The sequence below is a fragment of the Pangasianodon hypophthalmus genome, chromosome 14 (genome assembly GCF_027358585.1).
Source record: "Pangasianodon hypophthalmus isolate fPanHyp1 chromosome 14, fPanHyp1.pri, whole genome shotgun sequence".
Classification (NCBI taxonomy): Eukaryota; Metazoa; Chordata; class Actinopteri; order Siluriformes; family Pangasiidae; genus Pangasianodon; species Pangasianodon hypophthalmus.
Genome location: NC_069723.1, coordinates 18,139,091 through 18,162,609, shown reverse-complemented (window position 1 = coordinate 18,162,609; position 23,519 = coordinate 18,139,091). Strand labels below are relative to the sequence as shown.

At 38.2% G+C, this 23,519-nt stretch overlaps 1 protein-coding gene across 1 annotated transcript in view; it reads right to left on the bottom strand.

The window, feature by feature from the left end:
- Positions 1-23,210, bottom strand: part of plppr5a (phospholipid phosphatase related 5a) — a 31,419-nt gene extending 8,209 nt beyond the window's left edge. The window contains exons 1-4 of the mRNA XM_026934961.3: positions 22,584-23,210; positions 10,425-10,557; positions 7,768-8,018; positions 2,997-3,173 (exon numbers count right to left, since the gene is read on the bottom strand). Coding sequence (XP_026790762.1) covers positions 2,997-3,173; positions 7,768-8,018; positions 10,425-10,557; positions 22,584-22,787 — 765 coding nt within the window. The 5' untranslated portion in view covers positions 22,788-23,210. The remainder of the gene's footprint in view (positions 1-2,996; positions 3,174-7,767; positions 8,019-10,424; positions 10,558-22,583) is intronic.
- Positions 23,211-23,519: the final 309 nt, after the last annotated feature.

Below are 23,519 nucleotides of genomic sequence, written 5' to 3'. Positions count from 1 at the left end.
CATCTCCACATGGAGAAATAGGTCAGCATGTATCGCATTCTCAAGCAAACACTCACTTTCCACCCAAAACCAACTGCAATGTTACTTTCTCTCAGCATGAAGCAACCAAGCAACAGCTCCCACACTGTACACACACTCCTTAACACTTTTACACACTGACCTTTGGTTGTCTTGGCACCATGGTGCTTTGTCAGATCTGAGAAGAAGACTCTGGCTTTTCCTTTTTAAAGCTGTCCTATATTGATGTAAGAGGTCTTATTTTTATTTCGAATATATCAAAAACTAATTGCAGTATTTCACTTTCGTTTGAGTGTCCTATATAAGTGCCCATCATGCACTTTTAGGTACTTAACATAATTATCTACTCACAATAAAGGGGGCTGCTCCCTGCTAACTGCATGGTCTATGTGGGAGAGGAGGAGCACCCACTAGGCATGTCCTGATCATTTACATTTATATTGACTCACTTGGCAGAGTGACTTACAAAATGTGCCAAAAGCAAAAGGCACAATGATACAAAGAGATGGTGGAAAGGCTGTGTGATATTTCTAGTAGACTCTGGAAGGTAGCTGGAGGAAAAGAGAAGTATGTTTAATCATTTGGCAGATACTTTTTTCAAAAACTTCAGACAGAATCTAATCCAAGCACACAGTAGTGTTAAGTACCTTGCTTGGGGGCTCAGCAGTGGTTCTCTGGCAGACCTGGGATTTGAACTCATAATCTTCCAATAACAAGCTCAGAATGTGAGCTACCACAGCCCTGTAATGTTCTGTTTCATCAGCAGAGCAGTGGTAAAACAAGTCTTGAGGCCAGTAATTTAGTATATAAGAACAAAAGTAGCCTAAGAACTGAGCCCTGGGGAACTCCTATGATGTGACTCTGTGGTGATGAAATTGAACCTCTCCAGGCCACATGGTAAGATCGATTCTGCGAAAAAAAACAAGGTCAGCTTCCCTTGTTGAAATCAGCAAGAGTAGTGATAAGGATCTTGAGATTCATAGTGTGATAGAGGAAGAAGCATGAAGACTTTCCCTGGTTTTGTGTAGAGCTTCAGTGGCTGAAAGACAGGAAGAGGGTTACTGTAGAATATCTAGCCTTGTATTCAGACAGGTTTGTATCCAATAGGTTGCTCAGAGATTATTTAATCAGTTTTATAGTATATTTAGATTTTGAACACATTGTTATCATGGATACTTTAAAGCACAAGCAGCATTTTTGTGCATCATTTGTATGCACTAAATGGTCTAGTCCATCTAAGCCTGTCAGTCACATGCATGCTGCCTGACTGGCATTGCACCTGACTCTTCAACTTGCAGCTTGTGTGTCCACAAGATGGTGCCATGTCAACATTTTGGACTGAACCTGCCCGGGTTACAAGGCTTGCGTAGTCACCATATGCTTGTCTGTAGGCACGACCCCCAGGTCTGGTTCCAGGTCTTGTTCATGGGTGTCTTTAGGATTGCTCTTTGTCTGACCTCTCCCTTCAGATCTGTTCACCAAGAGTGGCCCTACTGAGAGCATTAAACTCCTTTTGACATAGCCCTGAGGTTCACTAAAGTATACTCATCCCATCTGTAAGACAAGGTTTCAATCCATGGATCCTAAATGCAAAACAGATGCAGGACCTTCTGGAGAGATTATATCTTCCAATTCGATTAGGGATGTATGGGGATGTATGGCAAACAGCATGTGAGAGAAAAGATGTCTTCTTTGATGGCAGATGCAAATATTAAGCTGAGGTTAGCTTCATAAGCCAGACCTCTAGCTCCACTACAGAGTCTGGTACACGTTTCGTCAATAACCGACCAAGAATGGACTACTTTTACAGAAAGAGGCAATTTACCTGACAAGGCAGATAAACCACAGACCTTTTCCCACAGGCTGTCAGAAAGCATGTGAAAGTATCTTGTTTACTCACCACTAAGTGCTTTACACAAGACTCCTGAACATTTTTTAAAGACAAGGTTCAGTGAACTTTTTTTTTTTAATCCAGTGACAATGTTTTGCTCCAAAAAGCTCATTGTGTCATGGTGATTATAAGTTAGTTTTCCTTCCAGAAACTTGTGCACAGTGCTAACCACTAAGTTACCATGCTCCCCAGCCAGGAAAGTCTACAAAAGATATGAGACATTCTGTATCCCATGCATAGTGTCTGAGGTTGAGACTAAGCCAAGGTTAATAATAAGCTTGTTTTTTTTTTTTTGCTAAGGTTTTTTTCTTTAATTTCTCACCCTTCTATAGCTTACTACATGCCAGAACAAATTCCCTGTTTACTCTATACAATTGGCACATAAAGATTTTCTGATTCAACAAATTTAGTTCCATTTGCTCCAGAATGACACAGCAGTAAAATCACAGTGACCCATGGAAATAGAGGTTATGACTGGGCACAAATCTGTCTTCCACCCATGACTGTGAATCCTGAAGGAGAAGAATTTTATGCTGCAGTGTATTTTTGTGTGTTCACAAATGAATGCAGCAGCTTTAGTGGCTTATAAAAAGACCTCAACTTTTAGCTTCCATCCAGCATGCCATTACTGTAATTGGGCCTAAAAACTGAAGAAAAATAACATGCACCTAATATCAAGGAGGGTCCAAAAGTTGGAGCACTGTGTTTATTTTATTATTTATCAAAACTGCAATTATACTCATTTGATACTTATTTAAATACCTAAAATAAGCTAACACTCCTCTCTGTGTCAAGTTATCCAAGTAACTGCTGTAAGAGTGGCAGTAATAGGGAAGAATGATCCTGATGGAGAAATATAGCCTATTTTTTTCCTAACTGATTAAATAAAAAAATATTTCCTGGCAGTGAATTAGATTGATTATACTGTCATGCAATAAGATGAAACTAACAATGACTGGGAACTGGAGAGAACTAAATTGGTACATTGAGTAAAATAAAGAACAAAACTGAGTAAAACAAAAAAAAAAACCAAAATTTACCACAATGAAAGTGGAATGACCAGACAAATGTGCAATATCTATCTTACCATGAAGATAGCGATGGCCGCTCCAATGATGAAGCCGGCGATGACGTCGCTCCAGTGATTCCGATACTCCACCACACGGTTTATTCCGGTCAGGAAAGCCAGGCACATGAGGCCCAGAGAGACAACAGGCTTGGCCAGACGTGTGCCTTTGGACTTCACTGAGCATGTGATGTACATCTGCGCAAACACACGCAATCTGCTATAATCAGTCTTCATATTCACTGTTAAAAAAACTCAATTATAAACAGGTGTTAATGAATAACACACAAAGTGCAAAAGTCAAAGTAAAGCTACAGTAGTTACAATAGCTATATAGCTTTATTTATTATTACAAATAACAATATAATTAAATACTCAAGTACAAAGACATGTTTTGGGCTATTATTTAAACTGGTCATAGACAGATCATTGATTAATGTTTAGTGAATATCAGATTTTTGCTGAATAAAAAGCTACAACCCTCATCATCACTTTTCTTATGTTTTAGTCCTGGAATGTTCAGTAAGGCAGCTCTTAATGATAAGAGCGCTTAAAACATGATGACTATATTCATACTGCTAAAACGTCCCCAGCTCTAATCTATTTCCTTATTTGTGACACCGATCTGTCATCTTCATAACAGTGTGAAAGCAGCAAAAATATATTTCATACTTTTCATTCCAATTTGGGCCACTTACATATGCTCTATTGAAATCAAATACAGATCTGCAATAGACCTCAACTTTAACAGATAGATTCAGTGTTCTGTAGGGTGTAGTTCTTGGGTGATAAATCTTCTGATATTTCTGTATTTTGTACAACATTTCTATGCTGTATTTCCTAAGTTATTGACTGTTACTAGAGTAACAAGGAAGATTTATATTTTTACAGCATTACAGAAATGTCCTCTTACTGTATTTGTATTGGATTTTGTATTTATTAACATGTAGAAATTAATATCAGCATATTTTACATTTTCATCAATATGCATTCATCAGTCTGCTTGCGGCTGCAGAAGCTCTCATGAGACCTGGTACATCAACAGACAGCGCGTTACTTGGAAGGAACTGGCTACGTCATTAGCTGCGTCCTGTCTGTTCCTCCTGCTGTTTCATCTCAGCCTTGAAGGAAGGAAGGAGAAAGAAAAGGGCACTAGAGCAGGAAGTGCCCTCTATCTCCACACACACACACACACACACACACACACACACAGAGCCTGGAGCGAGCAGCATCAGGAACACACTGAACCACTGCACTCACACGTTTATATAAGCTCCTTTCCTCACTTTATCTCTTTAACGGCAGAGAGCAGGTAATTCAGCAAAGATGAGAGGCTTTAAGGCTCAATCATTTCATCGATTCTTTCAGCCCGCTGTCATTTCTGTAGCAGTCTGTACTTTGGTATCATCAACATTATTAACATGATTACTGTCATAGAAGCCATCGATTTAATCTCCTAAAAGCTTAACAAACTCTGTCTGTTCGATGTCCTTCTCTATGGGCATTATTGTCAAAATCAACCTCCTCTTGAATAATTTTATATTTTAATAAAATATGGTTCATTTCATGAGCATGATCAATAGAAAATTTATGAGTCTTACATAAGGCTCGGCAATATGATCATATAACATCAGTATTGTAATAAATTAGGTTAATATTAGGTTAATATGCTTTTTCAAGATATTATGGATATTTTTGTATTAAATATTGTTTTTTATTACAAACTGACTGTAATAAAAAAAACTGATGTGATATAAAAAAAATCAGCTGATGTGATATAAAAAATTGTGCTTAATGTTTAAAATTGTAAAAAAAAAATTTACAGACTTTTTCCTCCTTTCAGTGTTACATTTATGTCTATTTTTTATGTAATATAAGAAATAAAAATAAAAATAAATAATTTTTGCAGCCATTAAAGAAAATATCACAGGTTTTGTTGGTTTTTATTTTATTATATCAAGTATTAAATCATGTTTTAAATTATATCATGTATCATTGAAATGCATTTGAGAATCATGATTTGATATTGATATTGATTTGACTTACACTTTGAGATTTTGCAGAAATGTATTACATTTAATTCTGAATATTTGGTATAAAGCAAGATCTTGGAGGCCATGCAGTAAGGAGGCCTTTTCTGACATGCACTTAAATGAGTCCAAATCTGGCAACTCAGCCTTTAACTGTCTGTCCGCTGATCCTCCTCACCTGAAAAGTAAGCATGGGGCAGCATGATTCCCGTCCCAGTGGGCATCTAATTGTGACTGTTGCAGTTTCTATTTTTGACCACTAGGTGGAATAATAACTCTATGGTGCTAAAAGGGGCAGTGAGTTTGATATCCTGTGATTGCATTACATCAGCTTATACCTGTCAAATAGCAATTTTTTTTAAATTGTTGGTCACACAAAATAGGTCATTAATATCTCAACGGACCTATAGACAATTGTTTAGTTTTGTCATAAGTATTGCAATTCTAAGCCTGGTTTCCAAGTTTATATTGCATGTCCTCTGTTCCGTGTCTAGACCCTCGCGTGTATAATGTTTATGATTATGGATATTCCGCTGATAACCCTTCCTACCAGTTCTCTGTCCTCTGCTATGGATTACGAATATGAGTATTGGATTCACCCTAATAAAGAAAGCTCTGAGTTTATGTACTTGTGTCCTGCCTCATCACACAGCATGTTACAGATTCCTACAAGTCCATCAAGCAACCAGGTGAAATAAACTTTTGGTAAATTTCACACCCATGAAACAATATAAACTAATATAAAATAATACAAAATATTGTCTCCAAAACAATAGGTTATGTTACTTAAGCATTTTGGTCAGACCACATTTGTATTCACTGCAGTATGATCTTTTATTCGGCCTGGAGCTACACCACAAAGCTAGTAGAAAAAAGGGAAGAAATCTATCTGCCTAAACTGTAAAGCAAAAAAAATGGTGGTTCTGCTCTCTAGATGTGTTTTAGTGCAGTCGTATTTCTTATTTCCTCAGATACTGCATATCGACAGGGTGTTGATGATCAGTTGGTAAAACCAATGCTTCTATAATATACTCTGATTTGAATCCATTAAGTTTGGTGGCCAACTTTAAAGTTTCAGGCCTCAGTGTGTGCTGATAGAGAAGAAATATTGATTTTCAAAACTAGTGCAATACTGAGTCAGCTTTTGTTATGTTATAGGCTGCAGAAATAGATGGGGAAAAAATGGAAAAGACAGTTTACGCTCCTATTCTAGGAGGATTATAATTGGTTTCCAATAAGTGTCCCTTGACGTCAGTCAGTAATAAAAGAACAAAAGCACTGATGCTCTACAGATACCTGTGTAGTGTGCAGTGCTGGAGTATATACCACTAAGAGCTAAAATTTCACCTGTGCTGTATATTAGACAAAATTGCTTAAAGGTGTGAGGGTTGAATAAGTGTCCTAGTTTCTCGTATCCTTAGTGATATAATTCTTCTTAGATCAAAATGAATAGGCTTCAGTCTCAAATATTTAATGTCTACTTCTATGGTAGTGGAAACACCTGCAGTGATGTGATGATGTGCTGCAAACCAATGAAATCCATCCTGCTACAAGACCAGCATTCAACATTTTGTTCTGTTGTCGAAAAAGCGCAATGCAATTCAACTCACACAAGTCCCTCATGCGCACAGGTATAGCATGCCATGAGGAAAAGCACTGAGCTCCCAAAGCATTCAGTAAAGTTTTTTATTACTGAGTTCTCCTTCTCCACTTCCCCACAAATTCACAAGTTCAATTCATTTGCAGTTTGCAGGGCCTTTTTCTGTTGGATTTTCTGTTAGTTATGTGCTTGTTCTGTTCTGCGCTGGGGGTTCAAAGACAACTGGGGTTCTACTGCAACAGACTATAGCAACAAATAAGCAGTTAACTTAATCTGCCTTTGCAAGCACTTAACAAATCAAAAAGCTAATTTTATAGTGGATTTTACACATACTAATTGGTAGGTGTGAGTTTTAATTTAGATTTTAAAGCTGCATTGAAAGTACGCTGCTTGGTGCAACCATTTACATTTTTTGGAGTTCGGAAAATCAAACACAATGGTATTTTAAATTCTCGCTGTTCTATCGCTGAGCTCGGATTACTGTACGGAGTTCATGTCCTTGTTCTCTCTGTGTCTGTCTGAGTTTCTTCTGGGTTCTCTGTTTCTCTCCAACCTCCCAAAAGCAGGCCAGGAGGTGGATTGGCTAAGATAAATTGCTCCTAGGTGTGCATGAGTGTGTGAATGTGTGTGCATGGTGCCCTGCGATGGACTGGTATCCCATCCAGGGTGTATTCCCGCCTCATGCCCAGTGTTCCTGGGATAGGCTTCAGATCCATCGTGACTCTGACCAGAATAATGCGGTTACTAAAAAAGAATGAATGAATGAACTAGGCTACATTTGAATTTAGGTGACAACGAAAGGCCTCAGGCTGACGGAGGCACATTCGATTTTTAAAAGTAGCACAATACTGAGTCAGCTTTGGTTATTTTATACACTGTAGAGTGAGATGGAAAAGAGAGTTTCATCTTTTATTTTAGGAGGATTATAATTTTTTTGGAGAAAAAAAATCCATTGGATTCCATTGGCTTCAGTTAGCAACAAACCAGCAAAAGCAATGCTGCTTTACAGACACCTGTTTGGCCCTATATTCATTAGTCTCGCACAGAAGGGATGGATTCTGTTTCTAAATCCGAATCTTGCCTTGCTTATTAGGGGTCAACTCCCAGATTTTAGTACAGCTGAAAATGTGTTTTGTTAAAAGCTAAACTGAGTTGTACTCACAGCGATGTAAAGGGCTGCATAGACACTGAGAGCGGCTTCTTTGGAAGGAAAGGATTTGCGAGCACGCAGGATGTCGTCACCGTTTCCCGTGCACGCTTCCTGTTGGTTGATGAAGCGCACACCCTGCTGGCAACCCAGAGCCGTGTAGTTGGGTTTACACACAGTCAGGAAGTAAGGGGACAGATTCCCCGTCACTACCTGACCCGCATTCACGAAGATATCTGTGGCGAAGAGGCCAAACGCATACACACCTGTTGACAGGAAAAGAAAAATGACAAATAAGGTTAGACTGAGTAAAAGATTATTTCACTATAACATTTAAGAGTTATTCTGTCATCACAAACAAGTAACATGTATGTAAAAAAAATCCAATGGGCTGTAGACACTTAGTAAGCAGTTGTTCATATGAATTAAAAATTAGAATGTGTGCATTTAAATTAAACAATAATAATAATTAAACATGTGTTTGCAAGTACTAGATGATTAAATGATGATTAACAAATTATTAGTTAGTAATTAATAATAATTATGGAAAAAAGTTCCATTTAGAAATTTAAAGTAAGGGTTCTCAAACATTTTAAATATGTCCTCTATGATGAAAAAAAAAGTGCTGAAAAATGAAATTCTCCCAATAACAATCCATATCCTTTAGCACTGATGATCAAGTCCCACAACACGCAGTCCATTACAGTCCAATTGTGTTCAGACTCTGGTACATCTTTCTCAATATTGCAGGGTTTGTAGTACAGGAAAAGGAGGATGAATGCCAAGCTTTGTCACATTGGATCTCAGAGCTGGAGGGTTCAGTGTAGGATCAGACTCGATTAAATCGAGCATTAGCAAGCAACAGAACAAACGCTGCTCTCCCGGGGCAACTCTAGTGTGTATCCATTCATTCTGCTCTGAAGGAATCCATTTAACCAATGTGGTATTCCCAAAAAAAGCAACAAAAAAATGCTGCCACTAATATCCCTAACACTGTTGTTTTTGTAAGAATAGAAGACACATTAAAAATGATCTCACAGTGTGTACTATTTCTCAGGGCGATCAACACTGGAAAGACTTTGTGCTCTGCAGTTTCTCTGTAACATGAAAAGCTGTTATAGGAAAACTGTTAATGATTATTTGAACTCATTCAGCATTAATATTGTTAATAAGATTACTTCTTTACAAGGACAGATGTCTATGCAAATATTTTCCAGACCTGACAGAGGGACAGAGATCGGATAAGTAGCAAAGGCTTCAGTTCAGGAAGTTCAAACAGAACTACACAGTGCTGGTAAATACTAGTACACATTCTGGGGAAAAAGAGTTATCCAAGGGTTCTTGGCTTCCTAAAGGGACTCTGCTTGAATCCTTTTCTAATAGGGAAACACTCTGTTGTAGTGTTCTAGTGATCCTAGTAACTCTCCCCATCCTACTGCATAGACAATTTAAATCAATTATGATGCACGTCACTTTGTTCATTACTACACCAATGTATTGTTTACAGCACACCGACAGTTTGATTGTACTGATTCTTTACAGCACCACAGTCACTTTAAACCTCATTCATCTGAGGTTACTGAGGTTACAAGCATTACTGCACGTACACTTTTACTAAATTCATTCTACTGGCAGATTTGGAACCTGCTGTGTTTACTGCAATGTATTATTGTCATGTTAAATGTTTGTTTTTGTGATTGGAGCATTTATGCTCTGCTGCCCAAGTTTGTTCGCACCCCGACTGTTTCCCATACCCCCTCCCTGCATGCTTCATATTCCTGTTGCACTTAATTCACGTCCTGTCAGCACTGTCTATGTCATACATGTATCATGTGCTTGGCTTGAGACTGTACTGCACAGTATTTATGGCTATGATGACAATAAAGATTTACTTGACATGATTTGACTACACAGAACAGACATTATATCTCCCCGTCTGTTCTGTTACTACTTCCAGGTTACTTCCTACCTATAAAGCATATATGGCCAACACGCCCTGTAGCGAAGTCTTGCCAACCTTATCGTCTGTGTATGTTCTGAGCCGTGTATACTGTGATTGCCATTCCTGTGTCTTGACTATTTTTGATTTGGCTGGATATATCATGTCTTTCTGTTCTGTATTTGACCATAGCTACTGTTGCCACATTACGTTTTGGATTCTGTTTTGGATTTGTTAATAAAACCTCCTGCACATGGATCCTCAACAATCTCCTGAGTCCTGTTTGTTGCACCCACATATTTCCCACAGAAGGACAACTAAAGGACCCTTAAGGTGCACTTGGCAAGCTTCCTTCAAAGTATGTTCACTATGTCTCTGTGATCATTGATGTTTTACCAATGTTTGCACCAAAATATAACACGTGTCCGTTTTTATTCCCAGAAGGCTTTTTGTGCTGGTGTTGATATGTGAGTGGATATGATCCTTATTTTCTGAAAAATCTGATTCTATATTTTCAAAGGCGTGATTTCAACCTAATGTGACACATCATACTCCAGGAAATGATATATAATAAATGAATAAGAACATGGCTGTAAGACACACGCTTACTAGTCTACCACCACTCAGACTGGTATTTTCCCGACAGTGTGAAAATAAAGCTTTGTTATTCATCTACCGCCAGCATTTCAGCCCTGAGAGATCAAGGGCACTGTCAGTTAACAAGGAGACGTACCAAGAAAGCGGAATGTCCTGCGCACAAGGGGGTTAAGGTAACAGCAGTCGCCCATCACTATGATCTTCTCCCTGTTGTCCAGATCTTCAGAGATGTATTGCAGCAGGAAGAGCACAGACTCAGTTCCTGTGATCTGAGAACATTAGCAGAGAACAAAAGACAACTTAAAAATTTAAAAAAGAACATTTTAACATGCGGTACAGGTTGAGTCATACACTTCTGATCTGTATTTGCTCTTCTTTTGGTCCGAGGTGTGAGGAGGCGCCTAGAGTAAATCGGAGAATATTTGAGAAATTGGCTTTCTGAGCATGAGAACATGGGACCGAGCATTCAATGAGCACAATGGAGATGATTAGGGCACTGATGAAGCCAGCTCCCATTCAGGTCTTAGCCTTAGCTTTCCAAATTCAGAAAGGCTAATGAGGCTTTCACAGGTTGCATTGCATAATGAGGCCAAGGCCGCTTGTGTGTCTTAAACTTTAAACACGGTTATGATAATATGCTGAGGTTGGGTTTCTTAGCTATACTTGTCAATCCATAAAAAAACTGTGTTAATTAGGATAGAAAAGAAAAGGTTAGATATAAGACAGCTAACTTACATCGGTAAAAGTTACCTTCAGCCAGAGTGATAGTTCTGTACAATATGTTTTTAAAACTTTAATGAATCTCTCATTTAGTAAACAGAATTAGAAGACTTCCTTTGCTGAGAAAAAGTTTGCCAAAAAAAGGAACCAGCTGTTCTTATGCTGTTTCAGAGTACAGAAGTGGTTGCCTGGTCTTGTTTTTCTACTCTCTCTTTGTTTCCTGAGTCTCTAAGGTTTTCCATTAGTAGTTCATTTTCTGGTTTTGACCCTTACCTAGTCTTCTTGAACCTAGACTTCTTGGTTTCCAAAGTATACATTTAACTGCTTGTTCCCTGCAAATGGATCCTTACAAAAGAAAAAATTGCTCAAGTATAGAGCTCTGAGTGATACATTCACTCTGACATTAGCTGCACCTCCTGGTTACAAAAACGTAGCAGGAGAATTTAGTGATTTTTAACAGTAAGCCAGAATTTGTTTTCTAAAATGGCATATTGTGCTGTTGGGTGTCAGACTTGGAAAAGTGTTCATAAACACGTACATTTTACAGAGGACACCTTTTAACAAAAGACAGTTGAAGTTACAGGCAATTAGGAGGGATAACTGGTCTGAGGAGCTCCATCTTTGCAGTGCCTATTTCATCTCAGCTAAGCAGCTAACTATCATATCAGTGAACTTGGCTTGTTAACTAAGACAGACTTAGCTTGCTAGTTAGCTAACATACCTAATTTATTTCTGCTTTAACAAACCTACATAGCTCGCCAAAAACCTACATCAAGAAACTAGATAGCTAACACTAGAAAGTTAGGTCACATCCTTACTGAGAAGTTGCCTACAATGGACACCTTTAGCTAGCTAAGTTTGTTCAACTTCCAAATGAGGTTATGGCATCTGGCTGGGCAGAATCTTGGCTTACAGTGCCATAATGACCTTGATGTTTTAACTGTAAAACACTACATCTTGAATGTGCCCACAAACATCAAAATTGTAATCATCAACAGACTTCAGTTTCTCTCCAGTATAAAAGCTAAGAGTTTCAATAAGACATGTATGTATGTCCAGTCATTGCAGGCTAGACCACCGCTTAGGATCATTTACTGTATCAATGCCAAGCCATAAGGATCTTCTAGAGTTACAAGATTTGAAAGTGTTAGATTAGCCGAATAGCACTCCCTGTCTTTACCCATAATAATAAGTGGGTAATATTTTGGCTAATGTCAGTCCAATTCCTAAACAAAATCTTTGATATATTATTCAGTCAGATTATAACTATGTTGCAGCTACTTGGGTCTTTTTGAAACCAGGTTGTGTGTGCAACACTAAAAGTTTACTACACATATAGTAATATATCTTTGGTACAGAGAGAAGTGGTACACTACTTACCTTTCATAGTGAATATTAGCATGGAAGTACTTAGTTTAAAATTGTGGGGTAAAAAAAAAAAATGTAATTGCTATATAATTGCATTCAGTTTTCATCTTGTTTTTCCATATATATATATAGCCATAACATTAAAACCATCTGCCTAATATTGTATAGGTCTCCCTCGTGCTGCCAAAACAGCTTTGACCTGTCGAGGCATGGACTCCACAAGACCTTTCCCAGCAGAACATTGCCCAGATCATCGCATCGTGGTCAATTAACTTCTTATCAGTCAATTGTCCAAATACCTTTGAGCCCCTGAAAATGGAGGTACGTTGTTGAAAATGGCTGTAATTCCTAAATGGTAAATGCCATATTTTTGTGGAACCTCTTAAAATAAAGCTGAAAATCTACACTTCGATCAGATCTTGATTGCTTTATTTCAAATCCATTGTGGTGGTGTATAAAGGTAAAATCACAAAAACTCTGTCATTGTCCAAATACTTCCGGACCTGACTGACTGTATATATATATATATATATATATATATATATATATATATATATGTGTGTGTGTGTGTGTGTGTGTTTGCTTTATTTCATTAAATTACAATGAGTTGAGCAGATGGATAAAAATGCAAAATTAAAGGAAAGATTTTGTACCTCCGATGCATGTGTGAGCAGAGCCCGAGCTGTGAGCACAGACACGTATTACTCATTGCTCACTAAGAATAACAGTTGTGCCATCCTGCCCCATAAATGTCAAACTGCATAAGGCTCATAAGAGAGACTGTTTCGTTTCATCACCATGTAGAGCATGATTTTAAACTTGTATTCATTATCAGGGCTTTGTTTAAAACAGGCACTGTAGCAGAAAGCTTACATTTTTTATATATTTAGTTATTTGTATGTAAATGCAGTGCCAAATGTGTACTCACCATACACTTTATTAGGAAAGTTTACTGTAATTATTGTGCACTGTACTGTAATTAATCTGTACACCTGCTCATTTATGCAATTATCCTATGAGTCAGTCATGTAGCATCAGCACAATGTATGAAATCATGCCGATACAGATCAAGTGTTGCAGTTAATGTTCACGTCAAACATGATCTCATGGCAGCATTTTGTCATGTGATGTTCAGGCAAATTCATTGTTCATATTCAGTTGATTATTTTGTCACACTGCTTGTAGGGTTAATAGTTTGTCAAAATGACCTCAAAATGTAACATTAGTGAAATCCGTGCACTGTGGCAGTGTAACCAGTGATTTTAAAATGAACCTTGAAAGTTATTTAAAGTATGCGTCAGAATGTTTTGAAGTGATAAATTAGGATCTCTGGTTGTAATATTGAGATTGAAGTGAAATTCAGGTTAAAATCACAGTTGCTGATTTATAAATTATGGATTTACAATTTCTAAAATTATGATAACTGCATTTAGAGATGATTACTTTGACAGCAAAATCACTCCATACTAGTGTATAGCATGCATTCCGCTGCCTTGGTGCACTGTATTGTTCAGTACTTCTTTTTTGTTGTTTCTGTGTGTAACACATACGTTCAAAACTCTAATATGGTAAAAGCCAAAAACACACACTCACCCAGAATAAAGCCTAAAGTAAACTATGTGCTCACATTACTTTTAAATGACTTTTATGCTAAACTGGAGGCTATAAGCTTCACCTAATTGGTAGCTACATTAGCTCTGTAGCTCCAGTGCAAAACTAAAGATGCAAGCACGTCTTGGACAATCGACTACAGTTACAGTTAATGGGGGAAAGTGTAAAAATTAAGAATTTGCTCAAAATACTATTTTAATATATAAAACATGAGCTAGAGCCCAAAGCATCTGTGCTCTTGCCTTTAAATTAAACAATTTTTTTTCAGTATCAAAACTCTCACTACTCTCAAAACTATCAAATCTCTCTCTCTCTCTCTCACTAAAACACTAAGGCCACCAAATTTACCCTCCAAAGACATTATCTGAATTTAAGGATGCAAAGATTTTTTTTTTTATTTTAGTTGTGCATAACACTGCATGGGAAAACTCTATAAAAGTATTATGGTTGCCACTAAAAGAAAATCAGAGCTAATATGCAAAACAGTAAATAGATGTTACTTGCTAAACAGACTAGACACCTTACATGTTTGGGGGAAAGAATTCTGTATGACATTTCTTTGACGTTTGTATGGTACACAGAGCCACTGGGGAACAGGATTCTGAGACAAAGCTATTGCTGCCTTAAATTTTGAGGAAAAAGGATAGTTTAGGAAACACCTGTGTTGCTGAAACTACTTCTACCTGTTTCTGCACTTCTGAGTCACCTCTTGTTGTTCAGGATGGTCCCCAGATTGATAGCATAAACACTGGCATTTCTCAAAAACTGTTTGTGCCCAAGTCTCACCCTTGCTTCAGTGGATAATCTCACTTGGATACTAAGACTTTCCTGTGCTCATCCCAGGACTTTTATTCGCAATCTACTCATACCGAACATCCTTTCAACACACTTAGTGCTGTTTGTCTTTACTCTTCTACACCTGTATACTGTAAGGATTTACAATCCCTCTATCCAGTGTCACCCAGAAGAGGATGGGTTCCCTTCTGAGTCTGATTCCTGGTCTTCTCAGGGCCTTTTTGCTTGTTGCGTTATTAGGGATGTAAATCTACTCTCAGATTTTTGTAAAGCTGCTTTGTGACCCCCTAAATCATACTACAGCAACAATGAACTAGGACTTGCATTGGTTCTGTAATCCATTACTATTAGCACTTTTGCCTCGCACTTCTGGGGATGGGGGCTCGAATACCACCTCCGCCCTATGTGCATGGAGCTTGCATGTCTCCTCTGGGTCCTCTGGTTTCCTTCACCAGTCCAAAGACAAAAAATTGTCCATAGGTTGGTCCCATCCAGGATGTGCCCTGAGTTCCCTGGGATAGGCTCCCCTGTGACCCTGTGTAGGATAAGTAGTATGGAGGATGGATTTACTTCTTCTGCTGCCACTCCTGGCATGTTTGTAACTTTTGACACACATTGACTATTAAACACACATGGCATTGCTGTCCAGAACGAAACCAAACAAATCTATTTGGCTAAGCAGCGCTATACACTCAGCACGCCACCTTTAGCTGCCTGTCTCTACAGCCTTCTCATTCAGCATCAGTGCCCAAACTCTTGTGAGTTTGTGTTTGAACGGCAGAAATTTCTATAGCTGCGTTTCAGCAGCAAAGTGCGAACAGATCAATATTAATGCCCATGGTTTTGGAATTGGAATATTCAATGCTCAGGTGTCCACATACTTTTGGCCAAATAGTGTATATACAAGGATGTACAAAGACACTTTTGTACAATTTCTTTCTTTAAATTTTACCACTATCCTGTATACTTTTAAAGGGTCAGTTATTTCTGTGAAACAGAGATATCTGTAGACTAGATGATTGTGAAAATGTCAGATTGTAACACCACTATTTGCAAAGTCTGTTGTTAAAAGTGCTACGCATCTCAAACTGACTTGAACAAGCTTTTACATAAAGTTCAAGATGTCTACCTAGGCAGATAGAAAACAAGTGTATGATTTGGAGGGGTCCACAATGACATTATTGTGCTTTTAATCATCACAGTGTTGTTGTTTCACAGATAATGATTAGGTACACAGGGTCAGAAAGGTACTTCATAAGTGACTAATATGAAATCTGTGGGAGTTGTGTTCAGGATAAGCTACCAGCAGTTCTGCGCTGTAGAAAAAGGTCAGCCTGTATGAGTCAAAGGACAAATCCATCTACACCCCAGTGTCAAGTCCACTTACGGTATATTCTCTTTCAAAGGTAGCATTTTTTTTAATGAGCATGGACTCAGGACACTGGAAAAGCATCACTAAAACAACATAACAACATGTTCTTCCTAAAATATCCTAGCTTGCAGGAAAACTTGCCTAGTTAGGCAAGAGGTATTGTTAGAGTTATTGTTAATGTTAAATAATGTTAGCACAGTGCAAAGGGTGATTAGGCTTAGATTACCTACAGAACACATGAAAATATAATAAATTGCACCTTAATATTAATATACTTTATATATTAAATAGATAAATATAAAAGTATTAATTGTATTAATTTTTTATAATTTTTAATATTAATTTTTATAAATATTAATTTGGTCATTTTTAAAAAATAAAGTATATAAAATGCTGTGTACAGTATAATCATTTCTTACTAACCATACAGTTTGATTACAACAACTTATCCCACATCTTTCTGACCTTTTCTAAGAATTAGACACAAATAAATGTACAAATTACTGTATGTCTCTAACAAACCAAACAAACTGAAGAATCAGACTAGACCCTGTTTTCTTTATAAAATTGCACTAGGTTACAGCTAGGCCTGTTAACATTAAGGATAACTAGCAAAATCAAATATTTCTATGTGATAAAAAAAATTATCACACCATTCTGTCCTTCAATCCAGTAGCAGTGACTTTTCTATATTGGTCTGCTAGATGATAGTGTGTGAATTTTACTCAACAGGCACAGATCAAATCTAGCCACATGTGAAAACAGAGCAAACCATAGTTATGGTGCAAGTTCTCTAGTTATTTAGCTTTTCACAGCAGCCAAGGGGATAGTACCCCTCCCCACCAGCAGAGGTCACCATCTCCAGAGTTGTTCACTTCATGTTTGGTCTATATAAGCACATGGTTTTCCGTTCCTCGTTGTGAAGTCTTTGCAATCCGTGATGTTATGAAATTTCTGAGCCATGTTTTTTTTCCTGTTTGCCATATATGTGTTGTGACCATTTTGCTAACTCTTTTTCAACTACTTGTTAGATCATTATTTCTTTGATGATTACTGGTATTACAGTGTTAGTCCAAATTGCTTAATGATTTTGGATTATGTTTGAATAAACTCTGCACATGGATCCTTACTCTTCTACCACGTATGGGTCTTTACAGAGCTATTTATGAACATGAAATTATGAAGAGAAAAAAGGCCCCAAGTATGAGGTTACATTGAGCAATAAGGATAGTCTACAAGCTAAACTTATTTAAGGTAAAATTTATTCTAATGTTCCACACACATTGCCCTAACATTAGATATGGGCATTTTATTCATGTAATATTTTATATAAACAGTGCCTTAATTATGAATGTCAATACACTTTTGTCTAATTTCATTTATAATCTCTAATCTTCCCAATCTTGATAAATAAGTAAGAGAGTTTGGATTATATATCACCCCATTATTATACCCAATGAAACAGGCAGTCATGCATGACTGATTAAAAGTTTCTACACATTCAGGTGAAATAAAAAAGTAAAATATAAATGGAAGCATGCTTTTCTTTATAAGAATATAGAGTAGTGCTAATTATTTTCAATTTAGCTTTTAGTGAAATTAAGCTGATTAGCTGCATTTTTTTGCCCAGTCTTTACTAAGGGTGCCAATAATTCTGGGGCTGACAGCCTTGAGTCTGAATCTGACTGCTTCCGTAGTGGACATGCTGACTTAATGTAGTTATCAACAGTGGCTAATGTGGCATCGACTGTGTGCTGGTGGCCAAATGAGTAAAAACAAATCTTGCTTCTGAAAAATGCCAATTGTGTAACTTTTCAGGCTCATCTGTTATCGTTGGAAACTGTGAGACATTGATTTGGGGACTACTGCAAATTCCCAAGAGGCCATCAATCTTGCTACATAGCCGGTCCATCTCCGAGTCAACAACGCAGGATTAATGCTGTATCCATCAAGCAGTATAAATAAGCAGAGAGACTGCTAGTGGTAGCTGACCTTTACTGTCTGCCAGAGCACACGCAAAAACACCACATCAAACTCTTTCCTTCTCTTGATTTTTCACACTTGGGTCTATGGGGAAAAACCTGACAAATGGCTGACAGTGGCAATCACTGAAGCATTCACTTCTATGGCCTTCACATTAGCGCAGAGTCATTTTCAGCAAGGCTGAGCAAATATGCCGGGCTTCCTACAAGTTCATATTAGGTGTCTACATGTATGATTCTCCTTTATCATACTTATACTTTTGGTGACTGGCAATAGTAGTAGAAAAAGCTCTGTTCTTAACAAGGACACAGAGCATGATAGATGTTAAGCTCCACTTGTCTCCTGCATCCTCTACTAACTGCAGCTCACAGCTTTCTGCAATTTCAGTGTAGAGGGCATGGACGGAATTACAAATTGGAGACAGAAAAATGGATTTTAGATAAAAAAAATTTAAAAATTTAAATTAGGAATTAGGAGATTATAAACATGTTAAAACCATGTTTTACCACAGCGCTGTAGAATTCTCGAATCTGAAGGTGTGGATTAAGCAATTCTGACGGTAATTTCGGCTGTAATTCAAATGATTCAAGGTTTATATTAACATGCTCTAGTGTAACACAGAATTTTCTGCCATATGACAGTCTTTAGGACAGAGGAGTTTGCACTGACAAGCTGCGTCTTTCTTTAAGAGAAAGGAAGAAAAGAGAGGCTGGTGAGGGGAGGACTCTTTTAGAGCTGCTATAATGTAAACAATAACAGGAACTAAACATGAAATGTAATAATAAATGATAAAGAATCATGACAGGACATTCATTATTAATTAAAAATTATAATTTATAATTAATATAGGAAAATAACAGCACATCCTGAAGCGTCATATTCCTAATTGTCTGTAAGACAAGGCCAAATCACACCAATTTGCCATGGATTATTTTCCAATAACAGTATGTTCATCATGTTTTATTCCTTATACTATGTACATTAAACTCAATTCAATTTTACCTATAGTGTTTAAATATCACAAAGCTGATTTCAGGAAATCCAGATATAGATTTAAACCCATTAATAAATATCACTTTTTATGATGTGCATGCATAATTAAAATCTTTTGTTGTATTAAGCTTGCTACTTGATCTTACCATAATAGTATGGCATATGTTTATGATTTTTTCCCCCACACTGCATAGAATTCACTATTATACTGTTTAATATGATTAGTACTCAAACTTGTCCTATATTTTTAGTTGACCTTGCTGGATAAGATAGCCCTGTTACTGTCGCCATTATTCCATTTATACTCAATAACCCTCCCCCAAATCTCAGAGAAAAGTGTCCATCAGTTGATTCCTTTAGTAATGACTGTTTAAAAGGGCCCTTGAACATTCTCCCTACAAAGAACCCTGCATAGTCTTCAGTTATTTAATATGAACTGCACCATTAATCCTTACCAGAGAGGATTATAATGGTCTTTTAAAAAAAAAGAACAGCTGGTTAAAGGAACATTGAGTGATTGTGTGAGACAGACAGTACGCGAATGAGTGATTGAGTGATTAAGAGAGTAAAGGAGTGTGTGAGTTATGAGAAAAGTGTCCAAGCTAGGTAGATGTTTCACGCTGAGCTCTGGTTCACTGGGAAACCCGAGTATAAACACAACCGTGGTCAGCCAATTAAAAAAAAAAAAAAAACGAGCAGCACTTTCTGATACACCATAGTTAAGTGTCCGTAATAGAGACACTGTGTTTATAAAGTGTCATAAATGCTTAAAAATTGATTTTGTAAATAAGCAATGAGGTGAAAACTCCAGCATTATGGATGTGACATTTGAACTTATAATGACTTGTAAAATGTCTCACTTCATCCATGAGCTTAGAATCAATTAGACAGTTTGCATATGTTGTCATGTGACCTTTTAGGGAGAATGCAGATCAGCTCTGTAGTCCATACTGAAGAGATCATGACTAAGCTCTACTCCCTGCCAAGGCTAAACACTTCGCAGTGAGAATCTCCCTCTATAGGCTCAAAAGTATCAGCCATACAGAATAGACTTCAGTGTTAGTTTTCAAAGCCAAAGCTGGTGTTTGAACAATTGCTACAAAAAAGAACAAGCATTTAATAAATATAGTTCATTTTGTACAGTAGGCAAACATAAATGCAAACAAATACAAATGCACAAGCTGCAGGATGCTACTTCAGGTAGCAATTAAAAAAAATGTCAGCTTATGCACCAGCACTACTTTTGGCCTTTTTATTCATTGTAAGTTTCAGTTTACTCTTACGAAATATAACGAAAGAATCTCTGGAGCAGGTGTCCATCAGTCGGTACCTTCAGGACTGACCTTCTGCAGCAGATAGACGCCTTGAAATAAATGTTTACAATCAGTTTGGTGTTGAATGACCTTATAAATGGCTGCTGTGATCATTGCCCTCTGTAGCCTTTTATTTCTTCATAAAGGTACAATAACATCGTAAGTTTAAAAAAAAAAACACTACAGAAACTTGTCACCTGTAAAATGATGTGTGTAAATGAAGTGTTTCATAGGTATATGATGTATAGAAGGTCTTTGTATGCTGTAGCATTACAGTTTTCCTCTACTGGAACTAAGGGGCTCAAACCTGATCAAGCATGACAAAGCGAGGTTTATAAAGACATGGTTTGCCAAGATTGGAGTAGAAGAACTCAAGTGGCCTGCACAGAACCCTGACCTCAACCCCACTGAACACCTTTGGGATGAATTGGAACGCTGACTGCACACCAGGCCTCCTCATCCAACATCAGTGCCTGACCTGACTAATGCTCGTGTGGCTGAATGATCACAAATCCCCATAGCCACGCTCCAAAATCTAGTGGCAAGCCTTCCCAGAAGAGTGGAGGTTATTATAACAGCGAAGGGAGAATAAATCTGGAATGCGATGTTCAACAAGCACATATGGGTGTGAAGGTCAGGTGTCCACAAACGTTTGGCCATATAGTGTTTTTCACACATGATAGTGACATGTGAAAACAACCAAATAATTTCATAAGAATATGAGAAGATCATGGCAATACGAAAAATATTATCACTCAGCAGGTGGGAAAATTAGTGTTGATTGATTGATTGATTGATTCTCAGCACAGTGTGTGGTAACGTGTTGCAACATTGCTGCCTCACATCTCCAGGGTCCCCGTTTGGATCCTCAGCTCAAGTTACTGTACAGTTTTACATGTTCTCCCCAGGTCCGTGTGGTTTCCTCCAGGTTCTCCAGTTTCACTGTCTCCAGAAACATGCCGGTATGTGGATTGGCTATGCTTAATTGCCCCTAGGTGTGAATGGTGTGTGCATGGTTCCTTCCGACAGTCTAGTGTCCCCTCCATGGTATATTCCCATCTTACACCCAGTGTTCTCTGGATAGGCTTCAGATCCACTGAGATTTTGACCAGGATAAAGCGCTTACTGAAGATGAATGAATGACTTAATTAATCACACCATTCATGCTCATTTATGTGCATATGAAAGGTAAGTGTTATGAATGTGATGTCACATGTATAGTCTTTCAGAGGAGACCAGTGTATGATTTCAGTTTTTGGACTTTTATCTGTAAAATGATGTAAAATGTTTTTTTTTCCTTTTCACACATTTCATAGGTAATAGTGACATGTTAAAATGACCACAAATTTATAAGTATACTGTATGCAATACACAGGACAATATAAAATGAGAAAAATAAAAAAAATAAAAGAGCACAAGTAAGAGTACTTAAGAAATGTAAGAGCACAGACTGATAGGCAAAATGGTGCAATTTCCTTGGAAAAGTTAAATACAGAATTATTTACGTTTGGATCCTGTTCCCACATGTTTATGTTTCCCTAAATCTGACATTTGCACAGAACTAACCCGAGTAAGTTTGATTCTTAAAGATATAAGCCTGACATTCTGTAAAAAAAAAAAATAATCCATCCACTGCTTAACTTGCACAGGGTCACAGAGGAGCCTGGAGCCTGGAGCCTATCCCAGGGGGCACAAGGCGGGGGACATCCTGGACGGGGTGCCAACCCATTACAGGGCACAATCGCACACACACTCACACACTACAGACAATTTGGAAATGCCAGTCAGCCAACAAGGCAGGTCCTTGGACTGGGGAGGAAACCGGAGCACCCGGAGGAAACCCCTGAAGCACAGGGAGAGCATGCACTCCACGCACACAAGGTGGAGGCAGAATTCAAACCCCCAACCCCAGAGGTGCGAGGCAACATCAACTAAGCCACCATGCCCCCATAAGAAAACAAACAAACAAACAAACAAATAAATAAATAAACTAATTATCAATGCGTACATCACGTTTTGGTTCACCTCTGCTACATTATCATGTCGTTCATCCTATAAACTGGACACACTGATGAATAGTTAGTGTTAAACACTTTGCGGCTGCATGAAAGTGTTGAAGAAGCGCGTGCAGGTCACTCACCACCAGCGCGGGCACACCGGACACCACCGCGTACAGGAGCACCGGCGGGATCGCGCTCGCCTCCTCCGGTCCGAGGTACGGCTTCGTGTACGCGCTGTCGTGGCAGAAAAAGCCCTGAACGTGTACGTTGAACGTGTCCGTGTACTCAAAGTAATACGCCAGCATGACCGTCCCTGCCATGATGACCAGCTGAAAGTAAAGCATCGTACAGCAGAGAGGACGTGGAGGTCAAATCAGTCCAATCAGTCCAATCTAGCCGCCAACTGCCTCCTTATGATGATCCGTTCATAAATCCCACATAGTCCCGGGTTTGTGTGCAGGATAATGAAGATTAAGCAGTGTGCAGATCCGCTTACACACCGGAGCGGAATGAGCGCGAGAGCGCGACAGCGCGGATCCGCGTGCTGCTGGGAGGCGTGTCTCAGAGCTCTCCTTCACAAAACACAAGTTTACAGCGTTTTCTCTTCTTTCCTTTTTTCTCTGCAGGGATGTTGTGTTGCTCTTAGTTTATTACCTGCCCCTTAAAGAAACACCTTTAAGACCAGGTGTCCAACTTCAGTCTCTGCTAAACTTTTGTGGTCCTTTAGCAGAAACCTCCTCTAAAGGCAAATGTACATGTGATCTGGTCTGAGCTGCAATAAACAGTCATTTAATGTGATGCTTGCAGTCTAGAATAATGACAGAATATTTAATCTGTTACCCACAGTGCAATGCATAATCAGGATGAGGTTAAGTCTAACCCACACCAGTGCAATTAGATTTTTCCCATGAGACAGCGGGGTTAGAGGAGTGCTCTGATAAAGTAACCTTTAATACCACTCTACACTCACCGTCCACTTTAATAGGAGCACCTGTACAATCTACAATCTAATCATGCTAATCATGCCAATCATGTGACACCAGCACCATACATAAAAGCAGATACAGGTCAAGGGT